The 25,186-nt window shown below is 49.3% G+C and overlaps 1 protein-coding gene across 1 annotated transcript; it reads right to left on the bottom strand.

Moving 5' to 3' along the window:
* Positions 1 to 14,881: 14,881 nt before the first annotated feature.
* Positions 14,882 to 24,426, bottom strand: CRYBB2 (crystallin beta B2; the record flags this gene model as incomplete). Its single annotated transcript, XM_081252606.1, has 5 exons — positions 14,882 to 15,050; positions 16,720 to 16,862; positions 18,019 to 18,151; positions 21,302 to 21,420; positions 24,373 to 24,426. 5 exons carry the CDS (start codon positions 24,424 to 24,426, stop codon positions 14,882 to 14,884), a joined length of 618 nt encoding a protein of 205 aa, XP_081108732.1.
* Between the last annotated feature and the right edge of the window lie 760 nt (positions 24,427 to 25,186).

The raw sequence follows: 25,186 nt of genomic DNA, 5'->3' as shown, positions 1-25,186 counted from the left end.
AGGTAGGTACTATTATCTACAGTTTACAGAGGAAGAAACTGACGCTCAGAGAGTTGGTATTTGGGACTCACATCTCAGTCTTCTGACTCCAATGCCTGCACTTGGGGGGCAGGGCAGACTTCCAAACTACGAGAGGGTGGCCCAGGCTGGAGCTCTTTTCGAGAAGCATGTCTGCAGTTTCCTTCACCATTTTTAAAGTGAATTTAAGGAGGGAGAAATAGATCATTGTTTCAGCTGAAACAGGTTTACGGGAAAGGAGGAATTTTTAGCTTGCTTCAGGCATGGTTAGATCCAGGGGCTCACGTGATATCCTCCCATGTATCTGGCACTCAATTCTCTCTCCATATCTCTTCTCCCCTCTGTGTGTTGACCTCTCTTCAAGCCAAGAAGAGTGGCCACAGGCAGCCCCAAGCCTCTTCGCTATGGCTTGCAGTCCAAAAGGAAAAGGCGCTCGCATTCTCTTCCTCTGTCTCTCTCCACTTGCCGCCCCCCGCCCTGCTCCTGTCTCTGCCTCTCTCTCATCATGGATATAAGAACCCAAAGAAGGATTTGGATTGGCTCTGCTTCAATCACATGTCCACCCTCAGGACCAACTGCTGGGTCCAAGAGGACGTGGCCATGGTGTTAGGATTGGCTCAGCCCCATGATATGCTCTCCCAGGTGGTGCAGAGGGTGCAAGACTGTGATTAACAGCCTCCAGGGACCACAGGAAGTGAGGGAGGCACGGGTCCGTCAAGGAAAGGATGCTGGTGGCCAAAAGCAATATATCCACCATTCTTAGAAAGATATGTTACAGGGATAACTAGTTTAAAAGTTCTTAATGTACTTTTCAATTTGTTTCCCTGAGTGTAGCTTTGGATCTGTACAGCCCAAGGCACCCATTAGTCTGCAGGGAGATTAGAATTTATTTCAGAAAATGAAAAGAGAAAGACAGAGGTGATGTTCAGCTTTTGACATTCAAAATGAGATGATGCTCCAGACCATAGCCTCGAGGAAGGATTTTTCCACGTTCTTCATCTTTTAGTTTATCAATTATTGTGCCAGACGACTTAGAGTATGGAGTCTTCCCATGGGGTAGAGGGTCTGTTCCACCTACTCAGGACCAATGGGCCAACTCTAAAGAGAGGATGTGGTGGAGAGAAAGTAGGAGAAATGCCAGCCCATTTTCTGACCTCCGGATTGTGGGAAGAAGTGGGGATGAAATGGAAAATCCTGCTCCTTTGAAGCTTCTCTACAACAGGCACCAATGATTGTTATTTTTGTGTGCTTACTATCTCTCAGGCACTGTGCAAGAGCTCATTCATGTTTGAAATATCCCTATTAAACAAGAATTTCTATCAGTCAGGATTCTTGATTGCAAGCAAGTCCTATAGACTCGAATGGGTTTAAAACAAACAGGGGAAGGCATTCGATGACGTTATAACTCAGCCACCATGATGGTTCATTTTATGTGCCAACTGGGCTGGGCCACAGGGTGCCCAGATATTTAATCAAACATTCTTCTGAGTGTGTCTGTGAGAGTGGGATTAACATTTAACTCAGTAGACTGAGTAAAGCAGATTGCCCTCCCTGATGTGGGTGGCTCTTATCCAATCACTTGAAGGCCCGAAATGGAACAAAAGGCTGACCCTCCCGTAAGTAAGAAGGAACACCTCCCACCTGATTGTCTTGAACTGGGACATTGGTCTTCTGTGCTTGGACTCAAACTAAAACATCAGATCTTCTTGGGTCTTATGTCTACTGGCTTTTGGACTGGAACTTACGCCATCAGCTCTTCTGGTCTCCAGCTTGCTAACTACATATCTTGAGACTGCTCAGCTTCCATAATTGTATGAGCTAATTCCTTATAATACATTTCTATCTATATCTATATCCATATCTATAGTTAGATATATCAAAACCAATGGTGTGTGTGTGTGTGTGTGTGTGTGTGTGTGTGTGTATTTATTAGTTCTCTTTCTCTAGAGAAATTTGATTAATGTAAACATCTGGAAAAAACTCTGTGTAGGTCTCAGGTGTGGCTGGATCCAGGAGCTTAAACAATGTCATGAGGCTCTTTCATCTCTTCCCAGGTCTTAGGCAAGATTTCTTCACATGGTACATGTTATGGTTGACACTGACAACCCACGCTCCTGTCCTTCTAAACCTACCACTTTAAGAAAGAAAGAACATCTCCCTACAGCCACCTGATTGACCTCGCTTGGGTCATATGTCTATTCCTGAACCAATCACTGTGGCCAAGGAGATGTGCTACAGATGCAGGGCACCAGGATGGACAGAACACAGGGAGTACGGGAGGAGTCCTACAAAGCAAAGCTGGGCAGACCACAACTAGTGGTCAAGTGGGCACAGTTATTATGCCCATTTTACAGATGAGGAAACTGGCTCAGAGTATTTAAGTGACTGGCCTCTTATAAGCCCCAGGGTTAGCAAGCATCATCGCTGGGATTCAAATGCAGGCCTGTCCATGGGCTCTTAACCGCTAGTCCATACTGCCTCTCACCCGTTAGTCCACATCATGAAGCCAAAGTCTTCTAATACCCCAACCCTTGTTCCTCACATACAGGGTTTGCAGTGCCCACCTTGTACCTGGCACACAGTAGGATGTGATAAGTGTGAGTACTTCCCTCGCAGCTGGATGGAGCCTTCAGTGCCTTGCTACAGCAGCTCCATCAGACCTTTGCTCGGATTCTTCTCCCTGCCTCAGCTCCAAGGAGGGACCTGAGTGACAAGCTGAGTCTGCCAAAGGGTTAGCATCAGTCCCCTCACAGCCGTCCCCATCCTCTGATACATTTTCATTCCCTTTGAGAACAGCCCAATTTGGGCATCTGAAGAACAGATGTTTCTTAACAACCACAGTTTACTGTGAGTATTTTTGGTTTCTCAATCTTGGTAAATTGTTGGGATTTTGCTGGTCCTCCGGGCAGCAGACAAAACAGCTTCCATCGAAGCCTCATTTGAAATGGCAGCAACAGGCGGGCATAATGATTAGGCATTGCATTAGTTTTCTGTTGCTGCATACTGAATTGCTCCAGAACTTGGAAGCTTAAAACAATAAAAACACTTATTGTGTCATAGTTTCTGTGGATCAGGAATTCAGGAGTACCTTAGCCAGATGGTTCTAATTCAGGGTCTCTCAAGAAGTTGCCATCAGGATATCCGTAGGCTGTAGTCACCTGAAGGATTGACTGGGGCTGGAGGACCTGCTTCCAGGATGACTCACTCCCACAGCTGCTGGCTGGAGTCCCCAGGTCCTTACCATGTGGGTCTCTCCACAAGGCTGCTTGAGTATCCTCACAATCCAGCGGCTGGCTTCCCCAGAGTGATGATCCTCCAAAGGGCAAGAGGGAGTCCCAGTGTCCTGGCTTTGGAAGGGACACACTGTCACTTGCAACTTGCTCTGTTCATTAGAAGGAAGTCAGGAAGCCCAGCCCACACTCAAGGGCTCCACCTTTGGAAAAGAGTGTCAGAGAGTGTGTGGATACATTTTTCACCAGTACAGGCACTGTTGTAGTGCACAGTACGGGCCCCAGTTCTTCCCCTCTCCCTATGTTCCTACTCTTCCCCAGGGACCTTGCAGTCCCCGGGCTTGGTCTTGTGACTTGCTTGGATGAATAAAATGAGGCAGGAGGGACCGTGCACTGGTTCTGAGCCTGGGTCCCAGGAGGCTGTGCGTGTTCCTGCTTGTCTTCTTGTGGTCCTGCCATTGCCAGGAGAGGAATGTGTCCAAGCCAGCCCAGTGACCCCAGGAGAGAATGAGAGACTCGTGGAGCAGGATAGACTACCCAGCTGAGCCCAGCCTGGCTCAACCACACACATTAGACACGTGAGCTAAATAAACACTTACTGCTCCATGGCACTGAGATCTTGTGGTCGTCTGTTACATAGCATTTCAGTCGCTGTACTTAACTGATATAAGTATGTGGCGTGGGAATCAGCCAGTCTTGGGTTCAAAGGTCAGGTTCACTACTCACCAGGTGTGTGGCCTTGGGCAAATCACTTTACTCCTCAGAGCCTCAGTAACCTCATATGTAAAGCAGGACGTTAATGCCACCTCCAAGAAGGAGGTTTTGTGATGATGAAAATCGTGCCTATAAAATGCTTAGAGCAGTGGCTAGCACAGCTGTGATTACTGTTAACAAAATACTCTGGGCCTGTTGTCCCAACACTCAAGTGTAGCCAAGGGTAGGATTTGACTCTCTAGCTCAAGCATTTGCTGTAGCTCCCTAGTTCCAAGTGTGATCTCCCCAGCATGATCTCAAGGCTTCCTTCCTCCTCCCCTCATGCTCACTGGCCACTCACCATCATTCTCTTACCCAACAGCCAGGACAAATGCCTGATGCACATCTTGGACCCAGAGCTCCAACCCTGCACACCCTGTGAGCTTCCCTCCACACCAGGCCACCTCTTTGTCCTAGCTCAATATTTTGTAATAACCTATAAGGGAAAAGAATCTGAAAGAGAATATATATATATATATGTGTGTGTGTGTGTGTATATATATATATATATATATATATGGAACTGAATCACTTTGCTGTATACCTGAAACTAACACAACATTGTAAATCAATGATACTTCAATTAAAACAAATAGTATTTCTCTAATGATTAATGATGTTGAGCATTCTTTCATGTGTTTGTTGGCAGTCTGTATATCTTCTTTGGAGAAATGTCTATTTAGGTCTTCTGCCCATTTTTGGATTGGGTTGTTTGTTTTTTGTTATTGAGCTGCATGAGCTGCTTGTAAATTTTGGAGATTAATCCTTTGTCAGTTGCTTCATTTGCAAATATTTTCTCCCATTCTGAGGGTTGTCTTTTCATCTTATGTTTTCCTTTGCTGTGCAAAAGCTTTGAAGTTTCATTAAGTCCCATTTGTTTATTTTTGTTTTGTATTTCCATTTCTCTAGGAGGTGGGTCAAAAAGGATCAAAACTACAATGAGATATCTCACACCAGTCAGAATGGCCATCATCAAAAAATCTAGAAAAAATAAATGCTGGAGAGGGTGTGGAGAAAAGGGAACACTCTTGCACTGCTGGTGGGAATGTGAATTGGTACAGCCACTATGGAGAACAGTATGGAGGTTCCTTAAAAAACTACAAATAAAACTACCATATGACCCAGGAATCCCACTACTGGGCATATACCCTGAGAAAACCACAATTCAAAAAGAGTCATGTACCAAAATGTTCATTGCAGCTCTATTTACAATAGCCCAGAGAAGGAAACAATCTAAGTGTCCATCATCGGATGAATGGATAAAGAAGATGTGGCACATATATACAATGGAATATTACTCATCCATAAAAAGAAACGAAACTGAGCTATTTGTAATGAGGTGGATAGACCTAGAGTCTGTCATACAGAGTGAAGTAAGTCAGAAAGAGAAAGACAAATACCGTATGCTAACACATATATATGGAATCTAAGAAAAAAAAATGTCATGAAGAACCTAGGGGTAAGACAGGAAGAAAGACACAGACCTACTAGAGAATGGCCTTGAGGATATGGGGAGGGGGAAGGGTAAGCTGGGACAAAGTGAGAGAGTGGCATGGACATATGTACACTACCAAACGTAAAATAGATAGCTAATGGGAAGCAGCCGCATAGCACAGGGAGATCAGCTCGGTGCTTTGTGACCACCTAGAGGGGTGGGATAGGAAGGATGGGAGGGAGGGAGGGAGACGCAAGAGGGAAGAGATATGGGGATATATGTATATGTATAAGTGATTCACTTTGTTATAAAGCAGAAACTAACACACCATTGTAAAGCAATTATACTCCAATAAAGATGTAAAAAAAAATAGTAGTTAGCTAACAATTACTGTCCATCATAATAGTAGTTTCTTCATCTGTAAATGAAGGGGCTGGGTTTGTCTTGTATGCCCTTAGGGCACGACATTGGATGCAGATGCTAAAGGGCTCCCTTGGGGGGAGGGAGCCCCCAAAAGGGCAGAATTCCAGCCCCGCCCCTTCCACCCCAACAAGCTCTTATCTGCTTTGCCTATTGGCATGACTTATGCTAGATTATCCAGAAAACAATTCCTTTGCTTAAAAAAAAAAAAAAAGGAAACCACTGGATCAGATAGTCTTCCAGGGCCTTCCCAGCTTTATGTTTTGGGACTTGGGATGAAATTCCAAAAGGAGTCAACTAAGGGCTGATCAGTGGGCACACGCGAGGGGCTGAGGTGCCACCATTTTGCCCCCAGTGACTTCAGGACCAAGACGAAGCCAGGGAAGGCCTAGACGTGGCACAGCGCCCGCTGGGCTCTGCCGCCCCCAGGGCACCCACTCTCTGATGGTTCTTCTCCTCTGTGCTGTTCCCTTTTGTATATTTTAAACCCCCCTTCGTGGCTCCCAGCCCTAGTCCGCTAGAGGGAAACAACACGGGGGCAATTCCTTTAACTGAAGATACGACGTAAACCAAGTCAGCTCTGCAGGATGAAAGCCCAGCGGTGGGAATCAACAGAGTGGGGGCTGGTTTGCCAGGTGGGCTTTCTACCTCCCTGTACTGTACGATCTTTTCTTAAGAGCTTGTTTTGATTCTGTGGTTGCCATGATACGGGGGCTTTTGGCGGCTGTTTCTGAGGGGCCATGTGCAGGACTGTTTGCATCAGTTCCATGGGTGGCAAGAACACAGAGAGTGGCCAAGCTTCAGGTCTAGACTGGGGGTGGGATGGTGCAGGGGTGTCATGGGATCTGGGGAGGAGGCAGCAGGGGCCTGGAGGTCTGCAACAACAGGGACCCAACCCAGGGGCATTGCCTGGATAAAGTCCATTCATCCTGACATGCTGTGCGATCTGCAGAAAGTTTCTCTACCTCTCTGAGCCTCAGTCTGCTTATCTGTCCAAGAGGATAATAACATGTGCCCGAAGAGCCTCTCAAGGGTGAGGAAACAGAAGGGAGGAAAGAAAAGCGGATCTCTGCAGAGTGTCTATGATAATGACACCCATCACCTCACGTAATCTTTATGACACCCTGTTTTACAGATGATGAAGGAAAGACCCAGGGAGGTTGAATGACTTGTCCAAAGTCACACAGCCTGGAAGAGGAGGCTGTTACATAACTCCATTCACACTTTCTCCTAGGCTCAAGTTATAACAGCATAAATTATATCAAACACTTACATGGCACTACCCTGCTCTAAGTGCTTCACCAACATTACTGCATCAATCCTCACAACACCCCAGGAAGGTAGGTACTGCTATGATCTTTATTTTTGTGAATGAGGAAACAAGGGTTATTTAGGCTCAGCTGCAGCGTTCTTGCTCTCAGCACCAACAGCCAGAGGGCCACTCCAAAAGGGGTTAAAGTACGCTGCGAATGCAGCTTAGTTTATAGTTACACGCAACCAGGAGGAACATCAAAGTCCATCAATCCTGGACAGGATTAGTAACTTGCATTATGTCTGTACCGTGAAACACCCCCCTACCGCCAGTTAAGATGCGTGATCTAAATCTACTACATGTTACAACATGAATAAGTCTCAGAAGCATGATACTGAGAGGCAAGTTCAAGTTACGGAAGGATACATTGAATATAATGTTTATGGAAAGTCTAGAAACAATACTACGCATTGTTTATAGACATTCACATAGGAAGTAAAAGTCAAAAAAGAAACATACAAGTGGTTACCTTAAGGCAAGGGAGGGAAAGGTTATGGATTCGGGGGGGGCACACTGCACAATACTGGTAACGTTTTACTTCTTATAAGAGAAAGGTCGGAAGCAAGAAATAAACAAACGTGCTTTGAAAAGTATAATGGCCTGGGCCACAGGGAGCACTACAAGTAGATGGCATGGTGCCCAAGTGCCCCTTACAAGGAGTGGGTGCCCTGAAGTTTCACCCCATGCCTCACCCCCCCACCCCGAACAGCGCAGGCTGCTGACCCCTCTGTCAGTCCAAAGAAAAGGGCTTCCAGCCCCTCCCCACCTTCCCCAGCTCCACACACCAGCCAGAGGGAATGCTCTCCAATGCCAATCCAGGGACTGTGTCAAGTCCCTTACTCAAAACCCCCCAGGGCCCCCCAGGGCCCCCCAGGAAAAGTCTGAAGGGCTGCAGTCAGAAGCTTAGAAGACAGGTCATTCGCTACTTCCCCTTCATAATTTCCTCTTGTCGTGGTGGTGTGTTTGTAAAACTGAAGGCAAACTTCAGCCCTTCTCATTCAAAACCAAATTACTGCCACCAAAACAGTCTGAGAAAGCAAAAGGACAAAAGAGCACTGTCCTCTTATTTAGCCTACAGATGTCCCTCTGATACCTGTTTCATCTGCAACTCGTGCCCTGCCCCCCCTTCTCTCTCCTCCCCACAAGGGCTTCAAGACCAAAAGACTGCAGGCAGCAAATGCACCCCAAATTCCTTCCACTTTCTCTTCCCAGAATTACCAAAAAGAAGCAAGAAGTTTGGGCTGCACTTTTGTGTGTGTGAGCGTGTGTGCATGCACGTGCACAGGTGTCCACACATGGTACACAGAGGAAAAGTCTAAAATGCCTTTCCCGCTTGTGACTCCATGTCTGCTTTTAATAGAGTTGCTATATACAATATATGTCAAATATGTATCTAATATATATGTACATATTAAATGCCTAGACATTTATGTGTGCGTATTTTAGGTGCCTAAGCCTCTCTGCTTGCCAGTAACAAAGCCCTTGCCTCCGGACCTCAGTTTTCCCATCTGTGAGGTGGGAGACTTGGCCCCTTTCCAGCTTTTGACAGTTTATCTGAATCTATCTCGTGTGGCACGGAGAAAACACCTACCGTCACAATTTGTCCTAATGGCTCTTCTCCTTGTCTGCAGCCCTGCCCCAAGTCCTTCCCTTTGTGACCCCCATCCACTATCATCTTTAAAATTATACTTACCCCCCTCCCCCAGAATGAGTCCCTAATTCTAGAATCCCTAGTTCTCAGCCTGGGGTGATTTCGCCCCCAGGAGCTATCTGGCTGTTTGGAGTTACAACTCGAGGGTGTTACTGACATCTAGCGGACAGAGACCAGCAATGCTGCTACACATCTCACAATGCACAGGACAGTCAGTCCTGGGACCCACAACCTATCAGGAGAGCCGAGGTGAAGAGCCCTGTCCTAGACTGAAGGCATTGATTGGATACTTTTCCTTATACTCTCTAGACCGAGACGCCTGGGATGGCACCGGGGTAGGAGGAAGCACTGAAAGTTTTTTGTTTTTTGCGGTACGCGGGCCTCTCACTGTTGTGGCCTCTCCTGTTGCGGAGTACAGGCTCCGGACGCGCAGGCTCAGTGGCCATGGCTCACGGGGCCCAGCCGCTCCGCGGCATGTGGGATCTTCCCGGACCGGGGCACGAACCCACGTCCCCTGCATCGACAGGCGGACTCTCAACCACTGCGCCACCAGGGAAGCCCCAGCCTTGGGAGTTTAAAAGAGAAAAGTTACCTTTGTTCCTGAGCAGCTAGGCACCGGGCTCTGGACTCGTCACTTGGAAGGACCTGACGCTGAATAAGCCTCACGCACCCTGTTTTCAGATGAGAATGTTACAGCTCAATTGGTTAAGGCCACACAGCTGTGAAGCGTCAGGGTTCACATCTTGCCCTGTGATGGGTTCCGGAGTCTGCGCTCTGGAAGGACTCATGGGGGATGGTCACCAATTCAAGGAGAAGGGGGAGGAGGGATCCACACAAGCCCAGGCAGTAAAAGGAGCTTTCCACACTGCTGCCTGTTCGTCCTTAGACAGAGAGTCTTTACCTGGACAGGACTGATTCTAAGGAGGTTGTCCTATCAGTCACCGCTGACCTCTGGGTTGGACCATCCACCCGTTCATTCATTCATTCAATATCTGTCAAGCCTCAACTACGTGTGGGCTCTTGGATACATAGAATGCAAAATTAGACCTTGTCCCTGCCCTCATAGAGACTTCAGTCTAGGAGGGAATGGAAATGAATTAAGGAAACAGACCAAGAAATGTACAACCACATGTGTGCTTAGGCCTTCAGAAGACAGGTGAGCAGAGCAGAAAATCGTGTCATCAGGGGATTGGCCTCACCTGTGAAGACAGGGAAACCACTGGGCTGAGATCTGAAGGCTGCCTGAGGGCTAATTAGGCAAACTGGGAAGCCCTGTGACTTGATGAGTACAAGGGATGGGGGAAAAAGTGTATTTATGTAGTAGGAGGCTGGAGAGACAAGGCCAGGACTAGCCCTCAAAGGTCTTGTGAGTTGATGATTAGGGTCTTTATCCCAAGGGTGATGGGGAGCCATGGCAGGTTTAAGCAGGAGGGTGTCATGATTGGATTTGCATTCTGAGAAGATTCCCTCTGACTGCTGTGTGGAGAAGGGACGGTAGGGGCAGAGGGAGTGCAGAGGGACCTGTGAGGAGGTGTTGGGATTGTGTGAACAGGAGAGGATGCAGGCCTGGATGAGGGGTGGGTGAGAAGTGGGTGGATTTAACAGAAATTCAAGAGGTCAAAGGGTGATGGAAATTCAGGAGACCAACACAGGGAAATCACATACCTGTTCCCTTTCAAGCATCTCCTTCAGGGCAGCTCTGCCAAAGCTTCCTGGTGCCCAAGTCCACCACCAATCAACTCCGTCCTCAAGAGGGGAGCATGCGGCTGTGTTGGACAGTGGCTCTGAGGCAGGACTGTCTTCCAGCCCATATTCCCTGCAGAGCCTGTCCAGAGGAGACACAGGACACTGGGACCCGGCAGCCCAGCCCAGCCAGCCAGCATCAAAGTCCCCAGCGAGGAGAAGGCGCAGGAAGGACTATTTTAGGCTCCTTATTTTTAAAGCCAGGGTTAGGGCACTCCGCCCACCAGCATCTCCAGGACTGGAAGCGTCAAAGGGCATCCCCTGACCTTCCACCCGCCCAGCATCAGAGAGAGACCAGAATGGGCGCAGCGCTGCACAGCGAGCACGGGCAGCCGGGAAAGGGGCCCCCAGAGTGGGTGGTGGAGGGTTTGGAGTGTGGGGATTCAAGGGCAGCCAGAGAGGCTGATGACCGCGGCTTGGATAGAAAACCCTGGGCTCCGACCTCAGCTTTTCCACTTTCTCCCAGCGTGGCCTTGGGCAAGTCATTCCGCACTCTGTGAAGCTCAGTTGCTCATCTGCAAAATGGAGGCAATCCACGGGCTGCTGTAGGTCAGAGTGAGGAAATCACCGGACCTGCAACAACCTGTGGCTGCCCGGCTGTGGCTGCCCGGCTGTGGCTGCGACCAATCAGGGCCCTGCCGGCAGGAGCCCTGAGGATGGGGCTTTGCTGACACCTGGTGGCTGAAAGCGGGAATGGCTCCTGGAGGGCGGGAAGCAGGGGGCTGGGCGGGCCCTGTGGAGGCCAGAGAAAAAAGAGAGCAGCCCACGCTGGGGGGGCGGGGAGAGGGGGGCAGCCCACACATGACACCTAGAGAGGGAGAGAGTAAGATGAAGGGGAAAGATAGGGAATTAATGGGGATCTAGAGATAAAGAGAGAAAAGCAGAGATGGAGAGGCAGAGGGAGAGTTAAATAGAGACAGAAAGATGGAGAAAGAGACAGAGATACCGGCAGAAATAAAGACAGGTCCCAAGAGAGACAGAAGATAGGGAGAGATAAAGGGAGAGAGACAGAGAAACACACACACACAAATAAGAAACACAGAGAGATGTAGGGGGAGGGGCAGGGACCCCAACCCGCTGTCATGTCCAGCCAGTTCTTTCACTGAGCAGAATGAGTTCTGAGAGACAGAGTGTGTCCTGGCCGTGTGAACCCAGCCCTCTTCCCTGCCTTGTGAAAGCCCGTTCCTGGTGCCTCCCTTCCCCAACGGCCAGATTGCATTTGGTAAAGACAAACACCATAACATACCTCGTCCCATACGTTGACCTCCCTCTTGTTGCCTGGTGGGGATTTTGTCTCCTCCCCTTGCACCTGGGTCCACTAAGGGACCCCCCCCCCCCCGCCAATGGAGCAGGGAGGAAGTGATGCCATGTGACTTCTAAGGCTAAGTCATTAAAATACCAGGCAGCTTTCACCTTTCTCTTGGGACACTTGCTCTGAGAACCCAGCCACCGGGCTGTGGGAGAGGCAAGCAGCTGCACGGGGCGTCCACGTGTTGGGGTGTCTGATCTGAGAGCCATAGCTGAGGTCCCAGCCAACAGCCAGTACAACGCCCAGCCATGTGACTCACCCCAGCCTTCAAGCCACCCTAGATGACTCCGTTTGGAGATGAGCTGTCCCCACTGGGTCCTGCCCAGATTACATGTGTGTTATCCAAATAAATGATGGCTGTAGTTTTACCACTAAGTTTGGGGGAGTTTGATATGTTCAAATAGATCACTGGAAACTCTCTTGGTGCCAGTACCACAAACACACATCGTCATCATCGTTATCAACAAGACCATCACCGTCATCATCATCACCATCACCTTCACCATTATTAACACCACCATTGTCATCATCATCATCACCACCACCATCATCATCATCACCATCCTTCTCCAATCTCTCGGGACCTTGTGCTTAGCAAACCCTCTGAAGCTTCCAGGCCCCGAAGTACATGCTGTACCTGAAATACTAGAACATACCCTCCTCTTTCTTGCTCCCCTAAGTTTGCATGCTCTGTTCCCTTCACCAAGATTGTTCTCCCCAAGATTCACCTGGAAAGTGCCAGCTCCTCTTTGAACACTCCCACTTTGGGGGAAGTCTGTCCTGATGTCCTAGGCAGTAACTCCTGTCTTCCCTTGGTGTCGCTGGCCCCTTCATCTTACCATCTCTGTATTAGTGTCCTAGGGCTGCCAGAACAAAACACCACAAGCAGAATGGCGTAAACAATGGGAATTTATTCTCTTATGATTCTGTATGCTAGCAGTCCAAGGTCAAGGTGTCAGCTGGGTTGACTCCTTCTGGGGGTATATGAGGGAGAATCTGTTCCATGACTCTTGGCTTCTGGTGGTTTCCTGGCAATCTTTGGTGTTTCATGGCATCTGCTGCATCACTCTGATCTCTGCCTGCATCTTCACGTGGTGTTCTCCCTGTGTGTGTGTCTGTCTCCACATTTCCCCTTTTCATAGGGGCACCGATCATATTGAATTAGGGACCCACCCTACTCCAGTATGACCTCAAATAAATTTAACTGATTGACTCAGCAACGATCCTATTTCCAAATAAAGTCAAATTCTGAGGTACTGGGGGTTAGGACTTCAACATATGAATTTTGAGGGGGGTATAATTCAACTCATAATCATCATCAAGGTTCTACTCTTAAGCTATTACCATCCCCCCAGAGTAGAAGCTTCCTGGGGGCAGGGGCTTTGTCTTACCTGCTTTGTATCTCCTACTCTGCCCATTCCAGGAACAAGACAGGTACTCAGTGTGTGTTGGTTGAAGAATGAAGGAACAAATCAAAGCTGGAAAAATTTGTTAAGTGCTGATTAGTTCCCACCTTCATGGTAATCATTGTAATCTCTTTAGCTCATTCAATAGGGTTTCCCATTTTTCTAGATTTGAGAAAATGATTTTATATGGAGATATAAAGGGGCAAGCCTATTTAAAACGTCCTTGAAGAAGAATATTTAGGGCACTGCAAGATTTATTACACAGCAATGGCTATTAACATAATATGGTAAGAGTACAGAGATACACAGATAGAATAAAGGAACAGAAAAAAAAAAAAAAGAGCCCATAAACAGACCCCACACATGTGTCAAACTACTATGGGACACAGAGGTAACTTCGCACCACAGTGGGGGAAATGGATTTCTCAATAAATTACCCCAGGACGACGGTGGTTCAAAGTGGAAAAAAAGACAAAAAAGAAATTAGGTTCCTGGCACACACTATACAGAAAAATCAACTCCAGGAGGACTGAGAATTTAAGTGGGAAAAGCAAAACTTTAAAACTTTTAGGAAAAAAAAAATCTGGAGAACATATTTGTGAGAAGTGGGGTGAGAAAGAATCTCTTAAAGAAGACATGGCAGATACAAACCATAAAGGAACAGACTGATGTTAGGCCACATCAAAATTTAAAACTACTGCATCAAAAGATACCAAAGACAAAGTAAAAAGAAGCTGCTCTCTGGGAGGGGATATTTGCACTACAGAAAACCAACCAGTGATTAACATTTATATAGAGAACACCTGGGCTATCTCTTGTCGTCCTTGCTGTAACCCTGTTACGGAGGCACTATTTTTTCCCTATTTTTCCAAGTGGAAGCATTAAGGTTCTGAGGCCCCATCACTGGCCAAGCCTCCAGAACAGCCATTAGGATCCAGGCCAGTCGGATGCAGGAAGCCAGCCCCCAGTTGCTATGCTAAGTGACAACCCCAATCAAGTTGTGAACAAAGGAACCAAGGAACACACAAATCTACAAACAGGGTCATTGTGACCTCTCTCTGGGATGGAGTGGGGATTGCAGGGTTTGGGGCTCTGCTGGGCAGATCTAAGAAAACTCCCAGGTTCAAGGTGATAAGGCAATTCTGTGGGGATGGCAGGCAGTGGATACATTTTTAAGGGCTGGAGCATCCATCACATGCCCTTGAGTGACTGCTCAGCAACCATACAAGAAGGACTGAGAGGTCAGCCAAGCCAGCCGCTCATGGGGTAAAGAGGGTTGTAAGTCAGGTGAAGAAGTGGAGGCTCAGAGAGGTTGGACAATGTGCCCAAGGTCACACAGCTAAGCAGCAGCAGAGCTGAAAATTCTCGAAGAGGTTGCCCACCCCTCACCCAGTCATTTTCTGGTTCTCTCGTCTTTCTGTGTCTCTGTCTTTCATACAAGTGCACGCGCGCACACACACACTACACGCAGCACCCTGGCTCCCACAGGGGATAAAAGACACTGCTGCGGACAAGTTGCAAGTCACACTTTATTCACTCGCCAGGATGTCTGCTGGGATCCTGGGCAGCTGGCCAGGCCCCTGGGGAGGAGGAAATGGGGGGCACTAGTTGGAGGGGTGGAAGGTGCCTCGCTGGTGCCACTGCATGTCACGGATGCGGCGCACGGACTGCACCTGGGGCTGGGGGGCCCCGAAGTCGCCGCTGTCCTTGTAATCACCCTTCTCCAGCAGGTACTGCAGCCCGCGGTAGCCGGGGTACTGGTAGCCGACCCACCTGCAGGGCCAGAGGTGGGAAGAGGGGACGTAGGGAGACAGGAGATGCAGATGGAGAGAGAGGGGGGGAATTGTTTAGCCACTAGGAAGGGTGGGGCCTCCCAATCATTTCACACTAACTGGGTGTTGAGCAGGAACACCCCCCCCCTTCCTGAGACCAGCCTCTGCTTTCTTCCTTCCCTTGATAGGGAGCTCACTGTCTCCAGAAGCAACTTTTAACTGAAGGCCTGACACTGGGTTCAGAGGAAGGGGTGATCTCAAGCTCACTTAAGCTTAGAAGAAGACAGGCCTCTTAACCCAACCCCTGGCAAGGCCAAAGGACAGCAGGCTAGGTCCCAGGAGCCCTCCATGATCCCTCCACCCTTTGAAGCCATCACCATTTAGGGGTCACTCACTCTGAGTACCTGATGACCATTACAGTCTTCTCCCCAGAAAGCATCACACAGGCCTGGCCCACATGGACCTGCCCATCCAGCCCCTGTGGACACCTCTAGCTCTGCTTCTCAGACTTGGGCCCCTATATCTCTGCAGCACAGCCACTCCGTCCCTTGTAGAGCCCATCAGACTCACCAAGCTCCTCCCACCACAGGACCTTTGCATGTGCTGTTCTCACTGTCTGGGATGTCCTTCCTTCTCTTTACCTCTATAATTCCTACTTTCTTGACATCTCAGCTCAAGAGTGCCATCCTCAGGGAAGGAGGCCAGATTCGTGCAGATTCCTAAACTATTAACAGTTGTCCCCAACCAGACTGCTAGCTACACAAGGCAGAGGCCAGGTCTGTTTAACCTACCTTGACTTACTGTTGACTTAACATGGTGCCTGGCATATGATGTCACTCGACAAATTGAATCAATGAATGAATAAACGAGTAAATGGAGGGGAACATGAATACAGAACTTTGCACACTCTAAGAGTTTGACAAGCCCCAGAAAGCCAGTATGTGTTGGTAAACTAGCTCTCTTGGGGGGGAAAAAAAAGTCTTGATTTGTAACATTTTCCAATTTCTGAGGTGTAAATACTTCATGATGGCTCATTTCAAGTTGCCAATGATTAAATAACCAGCTCACATAAATTCTGAAAAGTTAACAGTCAGCTTTTGCAAGCTGGTACGAGTCGGCTTCAGCACGCCACTGCCCAAAGCCCATCGTCAGACTCCCCATGGAATCCAACTTTTTCACATTGAGAATTTCCCCAATGCTGATGGTTGAGGTTTATGTGCCGAAGTTTAATTTGGTGGAGAAGGATCCCTCCTGTTTCCAATCTCAGGAACTCACGCAGTCAAAGGCCAGCACCGGCTGGACTTCCTGCCTCTCCCATCTCTGTTAAGACCACTCAACTCATTCCCAGCTTCTGCTCACCCCTACACCCTCCCCACCTCTGCCTTACCCTGCCCCCCTCTGCCCACCATTTACTGTCCTGCTCTTTGGGGCTGAGGTTAAGGCCAAGGTTTCTCTCCTCCAGAGGTAGGGTGTTGCCCAAAAGGCAGATCAGGCTGGAACTTCAGGGGCTGAAAGCCATGCGTAGGCTGATGATTTCAATGCCCATTTTCCAATGAGAAGACTGAGGTCAGGAATGTATAAGATCCCCAGAGCTCAGGACAGAGCAGGACTTAGCAGCCCAGGGTCTGGGCTCCTGGGGCGGGGCGAGCCAGGGTTGGGTGTGCACTCACGTGCCACTCTGCACCCGCACAGAAGACACCTTCTCCTGGTAGCCGTGGGCGTGAAAGCTGGGCACATCATCGTCTATCACCTCCATCTTCTTCCCTGTGAAGTTGGGGTTCTCATAGAGGATGATCTTATGCTCCTGGCTGTCCTGTGGACAGGGAGTGGGGGAAAAGCGAGTGTGGGTGAGAGCGCCCAGGGTGCCCTGGAGTTGGGACCAGCAGGCTCCACCTGCAGCCCTCTGGCCCAAGGCCCCCACCACGTGAGTGTCTATGGCAACGGCATCCAACAGTGTTTGTTCCTTAAGATCCTACTAGGTTATTTTCACGTAACAGACGCTCCAGATTCGACACTTTGGGGACTATTTGATTCTGAAATGGCATTTTACCTCCCAACGCCTCAACTCCCCCTTTTAAAAATAAATGGCAGCCATGATGCGCACACACGCACACACACACACACACACACAGGCTTATTGTGCCCCTAGTAGACACTTGAAATATTTTGGCTTTCCTTCATCTCCACATATCTTCCCATCCTCCTGTTCCTGTAACATTTTTCTTAGTCATCTCCTTTCATCCTTTAAACTACTTTTATGCTGTTTGGTGGATAAGAAAACTGAGGCTTAGAGAGGTAAAGTGACTTGGTCAAGGTCACACAGCCAGAAGTGCCAGAGCCAGCAGAGGAACCCAGGTCTGTGGAATGCCAAGTCCAATGTTCTCTGGTTTTCCATCTAGTTCTGGGGAGAACTAGACTGGGCTGGGGAAGTTTGGGAGTATAACTGAGCATCGCTGGGCCCTTTGCCCTCCAGAGAATTCACACACTAGTAATCAGGATCAGAGAACCTCTGAAAGGTTACACTGGCATGAGTTGTGAACATGAGCTAAACTGCCTTCTCCTCCACCCCGAAACCCACAATTTCTTTGAATATTTATGGTGGCAATCATTTATGGAACGATTGCCTTGTGACAGAAATCACACAGCCCTGGACAGCACCATCCACATAGAATAGAATGTGAACAGCGCCCCCTGGAGCATCTTGAATGAAGCCCCTGAAGTCATACGATGTGGCAATTCTCAGGCTAAACCTGCTGGTATCTCAGTACAGTAGATACTCATATCCCCATCTTACAGGTGAGGAAACTGAGGCTCAGGGAAGTGAAGGGACTTATGCGAGGTCACACAGCCAGGAAGTCTCCCGCCAGTCAGAAGGGGCACGATGCCAGAGATAAAGGCTCCTTCCTGGTCCCCAGACCGCTGGCTCCAAGGGGGCAAAGAGAGGAAGAAGATGAGGGTCAGGGGCTTACCACTTTGATGGGCCTCAGGGAGCTGAGGGAGTCTGTCCTCCGACTGCTGGTCCATGAGTCCCAGCGGGGGTACTCACCCTTCTCAAACACAAACTGCTCCCCTTTGCAGTTGGCTTGCTCGTAGCCCACCCAGCTGCAATGGAGAGAGAGAGAGGGCAGGTCAGGCTCACTCCAGGCTTCCTCTGGTGGGACCCTGGCTACTCGTTTGGGCCCCAGAGCTCACAGTTGCCCAGCTCATCAAAATGAGTAGCAGCCTCATTTAAATCCAAGCACAGCAAATCCAAGAGCAGCATCACCTCAGTTATCCAGAACCCAGCACGGTGCTGACTTCAATCATCTGGAACATAACCAAGAAATAAGGAGGAAGCCTAAGAGATGGCCTAGCAACAGACACAGATGTATAGAACCCATGTCCCAAGGCCAATGGTATGCTGGTAAATTAAAAGCCAGCTCTGAAAAACAAAACAAATCCTGTTTGTAGCGTTTGCTAATTTCCATGGTGTAAATACTCCCACCGTGGCCAGTGTCAAGCTCTCAGTGTGACATCAGTGAACATGGAGTTGGGAAGAAATGTGTCCAATCAGCTTTTACCACTAAGAACGGACTGCAGAACAGCCCTGTATCTAAAGCTCACGTACATTGCTCATACCAACCCCTTCTCTCTGGGTCTCTTTCCTCTTTGGTTCTTGATGGTGGTCTCTGGACTCCTATGCTACACAAAACTTTAACAGTCTTAGATCCACAGTAGAAGAGAAAATCCTTAAAGGGAAGGATTACCTGCCGGTGGGGCATGGCTCATAGAGGAAAGGGGACAATAAGAAAAAGGTGGTACCGACTTCATGATGCCTGGCATTCTGGGGCGTTCATCGCAGGGGCAGACGGTTCAGCCTGGCACAGTGACAACTCTTTGGAACAGTAATCTAAGTCCTTAACGGAAGGGGAGATGGTGTTTCTTGCTGCTTTTAGAAGAGGATGCCCTCTTGATCTGGCGATTCAGCTTTAGACAACGTGTCCTTAGAAAACAGTTGTCAAAGAGCTCACACATACATGGGTAATGATGTTCATCACAGTGTTGTTTATAATATCAAATAATCAGAACAACTTACACATCCAACGGGCAGGGCCTGGTTGAGTAAATTATGTCGTATCCCGTAATGAAATGTTACAAAGGTATGAAAAACAATGAAGTAGGACACGGGTTCTCAAACTTAACTGGGCAGAAATATCACAAGGTGGTGGGTTTGTGAAATGCAGATTCCTGGGCTCCAGGCCCAAGAGTTTGATTCACTGGGGCAGGGCTGTGACCCAAGAATCTGCACTTCAAAGCCTCCCCACCTTCTGTGATTCTGATACAGATTTACCTCCAAAAAACTCTTTGAAAAGCATTGGCATAAAATGTTACTTAATGACATGGAGAGAATTTGGGATAAAAGTTTTCAAAATGAGTTATAAAACAGTATGTAAAGCATGATCTGACTTCTGATTAAGTATATATCTAATATATATTTGATGAAAGAAAAATATAAGTTTACATGAAAAGCTTAATGGTTACTCTGAGTGGTAAGATTAGAGTCGTATGGTTTTTTGCACTAAACCACTGCTCCTTAATTTTATTATTATTATTATTTTTTTTTTTTTGCGGTACGTGGGCCTCTCACTGTTGTGGCCTCTCCCGTTGTGGAGCACAGGCTCCGGACACGCAGGCTCAGCGGCCACGGCTCACGGGCCCAGCTGCTCCACGGCATGTGGGATCTTCCCAGACCGGGGCACGAACCCGTGTCCCCTGCATCGGCAGGCGGACCACCAGACACTGCGCCACCAGGGAAGCCCCCTGTGATCTGACTTTTGATTAAGTATATATCTAATATATATTTGATGAAATATATACAGAGAAAAATATAAATTTATATGAAAATCTTAATGGTTACTCTGAGTGGTAAGATTAGGGTCATATGGCTTTTTTGCACTAAACCGCTGCTCCTTAATTTTAAACAATAAATAATTAATAAAAATATCAAAGTTACATATATATTTTGTTTGTTTGTTTGTTTGTTTTTTGCGGTACGCAGGCCTCTCACTGTTGTGGCCTCTCCCGTTGCGGAGCACAGGCTCTGGACGCGCAGGCTCAGCGGCCATGGCTCACGGGCCCAGCTGCTCCGTGGCATGTGGGATCTTCCCAGACCGGGGCACGAACCCATGTCCCCTGCATTGGCAGGAGGACTCTCAACCACTGCGCCACCAGGGAAGCCCTCAAAGTTATATTTTTTTAAAGAAAGCAGAGGAGGAATGTAAGGTCTATTTGAGAAATTCTTCCCTCCAAATACTAAGAAAAAAAAGACAACTGAAAAATCAGATGTGGTGCTTCAGTTGTCAAAACTTCAGCCATCCAGGAAGGCAAGCTCTCACTGATGCTCTGAGCGCATCAGCTAAGAATGGCAGGGCCATTCCTTTGGCTGTGTTCTCCACACCAGCAGACTCTGATTCAGTTAGGGTCATCACACACTGCAGAATTCCCGGTGAACCTTGAGGTGTGGTGCGGGTCATCCAGGACCCACACTAGACTCACTGACCTGTTGTTGGGGGTCACTGGTGGCCACCCCTGATTCCGGAGGCTCTTGGAGAGAAGGAACAGTCAGGGAACCACAAGGAGAGGCCCCTGCAGGCTGTGCTCAACTATGTCACCTGAGTGCGGCAGAGTCAGACCTGACCAATCACCTCCCCTTCTCTCTTGGGCCAGGGGTCCCAAGCCTGCTGGCCCCCCAGTGTGTCAGCATATCTGCGAAAACCAAGTATCCCCAGGACCTGGAAAGGGAGCGGTGGTTGCAGAGCTGGGACATCCAGCTTTAAACCTCCCAGGAGAGCGAGGACACTCCCAGAGCCAGAGATTGGCAGCTCTAAAAAGGTCCACAGGAGTCACTGTGTCTGTCTCCCTGCCTCAAGGAAGTGGATGACCTTGGTGTCAGGCTTTTCACATGAGCTCCATCCCATCATCCCCAGGAGGACATGGGTATCCTCATCCTACAGAGGAGAAAACCAAGGCTCAGAGAGAGAAGTCCCTGGTCCAACGTCACACAGCACAGAAGTGGTGGAACCAGGATTTGAAACCCAGCTCTATCTGACCTCAAACCACAAGCTCTCTCCACAGGCTGCCAAGACCCCAAATCCTGGTCCCCTAATTGCACAGTCTAGGAGCTCAGTGAGAGCAGATCCCTCCAGCTCGCTCCACAGCCTGACTGCCTCACCCTGGCAACCCCTGATTAAGTGAGGCCCCCCAGGTACTTACGGTCCAGCCTGTACCAGGACAGAGCCTGCCTTCTCCACGCCGGTCTCCTTCAGGTTGGGGCAGGGCCCATTGAGCTCATGTGAGTGGCCCTGGAAGTTTTCCTGCTCGAAGATGATGATCTGCAAAAGGAGGAGAGAGTCAGACCCCCGTCACGATGGGGAGGAGGGAGAACAGGGCAGGGGGGGTGAGTGGGCGTAGGGAGGGGACTCAGAGAGCCTTGAGGGATGCTGAAGGGTTCCACACTTGGGAATCACGAACCAAATATAAAGTCTGAGAGTCTTGGCTCCAGTTACCAGCTGTGAGACCTTGAGCCACTATTTCACCTGTCTGAGGCTCGGTTTCCCCGTCTGTAAAATGGGAAATAAAGACAGAACCTACATCATGGGGTTGTTGGAAGGACTCAGAGGAGCGTAATGGTTAGCACACCATATTTGCTCTGGGTGTGGGAGGCATAATTATATTAAGGGACATGCTAAGGATCCCAAGTGGATAAGTGGCAGAGCTGAAATCAGAGCCCAAGCTTGTCTGATGCTGTTTCCTGTAGAGCAGCATTTTGGTACCACTGGTCTGTGGACCAGAGTAGGAGTAGCAAGATGCTAGACCATGCTGCTTAAGCTTCTCCTGCCCCCATTAGAGCTGGACCAGTGCGGCCATATCCACCCTTCACCCCCATTTCACCATAAGACTACGCATACCTGTGCCCTTTTCTTAAGCCCCCACAGGTTTTGCAGGCTTTCCTCCCCCTCTGGATACTTCTTAAGAGGACTTCACTCCCCGTGCCTCACCGGCCTCTCAGCAGCCCAGGGAAGAGCTGGCAGGATCTCCATCAGGAAAAGTGAAGATCAGCAAAATGAAAGGGCTGCTCACGGCCTCACAGCCAAGTGCTAAGAGGTGGGGGAGGGGGGCAGCTGCCTCCTTTCAGGATTCCAGACAGAACTTGGGGGCAGACGTTTTCCAGCCACACTTGCCCCAGGGGACTGCCTCTGGATGAAGCGGGGCGAGGTTCAGGGAAGTGGGCCTCCAGGAGGGGCAGCTGCACAATCCACGTGGTCAGCACTGGCTGGGTAAACACGCCCCTCTCTCCCAGACCGGGGATTAGCCAGACAAAGCCAGGGGAGGGAGGCCCAGCAAGGTTCAGAGTCAAATTCCATGGGCTCAGTTCAGCCTTTATGATCACCGACAAGACCACAGATGAGTCAGGAGAACTAGGCTTCTATGTCACCTCTGTTGCATCCAGCTGTGCAACCTGAGGAAGCCATGTGATTGCTTTGAGCCTCAGCTGCCCCATCTGTAAAATGGGGAATCATGCCTCTTCTGCAGGCTTATTGAGAAGAATCAAGAACCTGGGAGTCAGGGGCTAGTGGATTATGACACTGGCCTGGGAGACAATGGTTTACAGGGGCAAGGAGGGCAAGGCAGGTCAGACTCCCCAAGCATCTGAAAGGCCTCAGAGCCCAGGAGTTCAGTATTATTATTGCTGTTGTATGTATCAACAAAGGGATGCTAAAAATTTACATATTACCTAATCCTTTCAACCTGCACTGTCCAAATTCAGCAACTGCTAGATGTCTATTGAACATGTGCAACTAATCTGATTTAAAATGTGCTATGGGGCTTTCCTGGTGGCGCAGTGGTTGAGAGTCCGCCTGCCGATGCAGGGGACACGGGTTCGTGCCCCGGTCCGGGAGGATCCCACATGCCGCGGAGCGGCTGGGCCCGTAAGCCATGGCCGCTGAGCCTGCGTGTCCGGAGCCTGTGCTCCGCAACGGGAGAGGCCACAGCAGTGAGAGGCCCGCGTACCGCAAAAAAAAAAAAAAAAAAAATGTGCTATGGGTATCAAATACACATCAGATGTTGAAGATACAGTATGAAAAAAAGAATGTAAAATAGTTCTCTAACAATTTTTCTACTGACTGTACATTAGGATATATTGGGCTTAATTAAATATATGAAAATTAATTTCCCATTTCTTTTTACTTTGTTAACATGGCTACTAGGAAGCATTAAAGTCCATAAGTGGCTCCCATTTGAAATCGACTGGACAGCGCTGCTCCAAGCCACATCGCACTGGGCTTCTTGCTGCTCAGACTCACCCATCTCACTCCAACCCCTGGGCCTTTGCACTCACTGTGCCCTTTGCCAAGAATGCTCTCCCCTACCCCCCACTCCCCAATTTTCACTACTTCCTCACTTGACCGGGGGCTCTGCTCAATGTCACCTCCTCGGAGAAGTCCTCCCTGACCACCTTAGCTAACACGTTCCTCGTCCACCCTGACCCTAAAGAACCCACTCTTGTTTCTTCCTAACACTTTTCACTCCTTGAAGTTATATATTTAGTAGTTTATTTATTGTCTTTCTTCTAGAAAGTAAGCCTCTTAAGGGACAGAATTGGGGTGAGCTGGGGTGGGGGCCCAAATCAGACAAAAAGGCAGCTCCAGGATGGAATCTATGCCTGGGGCCTCTGAGGCAGAGGGAAACAGGAGGGCAGCCTGGTGGACTGCTGCTGGTGGAAGTTTGAGGGCAGATTCAGTGTGACAAGCCCCTGACATTGGGATAAGATCCCACCGCCCTTAGGAGGAAAAAACAAAGAAGGCTGGCGTTAGGTGGACAAGCATTAGGCTGAGCCTGTTTTCTTTGCCTCTTCACAATTACCTTATGCCATGAGTCCAACGCTCCCCAGTTTTTGAAGGAGGGACCCGAGGCTCAGAGAGGTCAAGTGACTGGCCAAGGTCACACAGCAGGTGTGGAGTCAGGATTCCCACCCCACCTCCCATTCACAAGCCCCCTCTCAGACTGGACTGAGGGTCTGCCTCGGCTTTGGGGACCCACCCTGGGCAATGGGGTAAAGGGTAAGGCAGAGAAAATTAAGTCTCCAAAGCCGGAAGGATGCTAGTCGTGGGCTGGGGAGGGGCCTTCTGAATTGGCACCCCCTCCACTGTGCAAGTTGGGGATACTGTGGCCCAGAGATGGGGAGCCCCAGAAAGGAAGACACCAACCCCGCTTTACAGGAGGGAAACCGAGTCTGGGAGAGGCACCGTGCTTGTCACCCCTTCCTCCTGCATGGTACCCACCTTGGGGTTGAGGGGCTGAGGTTTGCCCGCTTGGGTCTGGTGGTCTGAGGCCATGGTGGGCTGTCTGGTGCAGGAATGACCTGGAAGGCAAGGCATGGGGGAAGCAGCAGTGAGGACCTCTCTCTGGGCCCTCGGTTCCCTCACTTGGGGGGACAGGGGTGGTGGTGGCGGCGTGTCCCGGGGCCACATCACTCCAGCCCCACGTCCTGTTTTCTGTCTCCCTGATTTCAGGTTGTCCTAGAGCAGTGGGGACGGCCAGCGGCTGCCTGAACGTCCATCCTTAGCTTCGCTTCTTTGTGTCCAGGCCGGCTCCGAGGGGGAACAGAGAAATGAGGTCTACTAAAAAATAAAGTGAGAAACTAGAGTGTGAGTGGGGACCCACTTGGCCCCAGATAATTGATGCTATTATGCATAAATTTCTTATGCATCGACTGATATTATGCAGAAATTTCTTGACTCAAAGAAAATAATGTGGGCAGACAAACCCCACGCACTGGCTATGCTTGGCCGGGTTTTAGCTCCCAATCTGCCATCTCACAAAGTCCCCTGGGCCCCCACCCCTCATCCCCAACTTCCTCCTTGACTCCTGCCCCCCCATCCAGTACCCAGAATGCTCCTTTCCACCATTGGCCTTATCGTCCCCTCCACCACCCAAATAGTACACAAGGCTGTTATGGAACTCCTGCCACAAGAAAGCAACGACGTGAGTATTACGGAAGTTCAGGCACTGTGGTCAGCAGCAGGGAGAGTTTCTTTGCAGGCAAGAACGTCAGAAAATTCTGGAAGGGTGTCAGTTTCTTCTCCCTTCCCACGG

Source organism: Mesoplodon bidens (assembly GCF_964165515.1).
Source record: "Mesoplodon bidens genome assembly, chromosome: 13".
Classification (NCBI taxonomy): Eukaryota; Metazoa; Chordata; class Mammalia; order Artiodactyla; family Ziphiidae; genus Mesoplodon; species Mesoplodon bidens.
The sequence above is the reverse complement of the archived record's forward strand: the minus strand, read 5'-3'. Positions and strand labels throughout refer to the sequence as shown.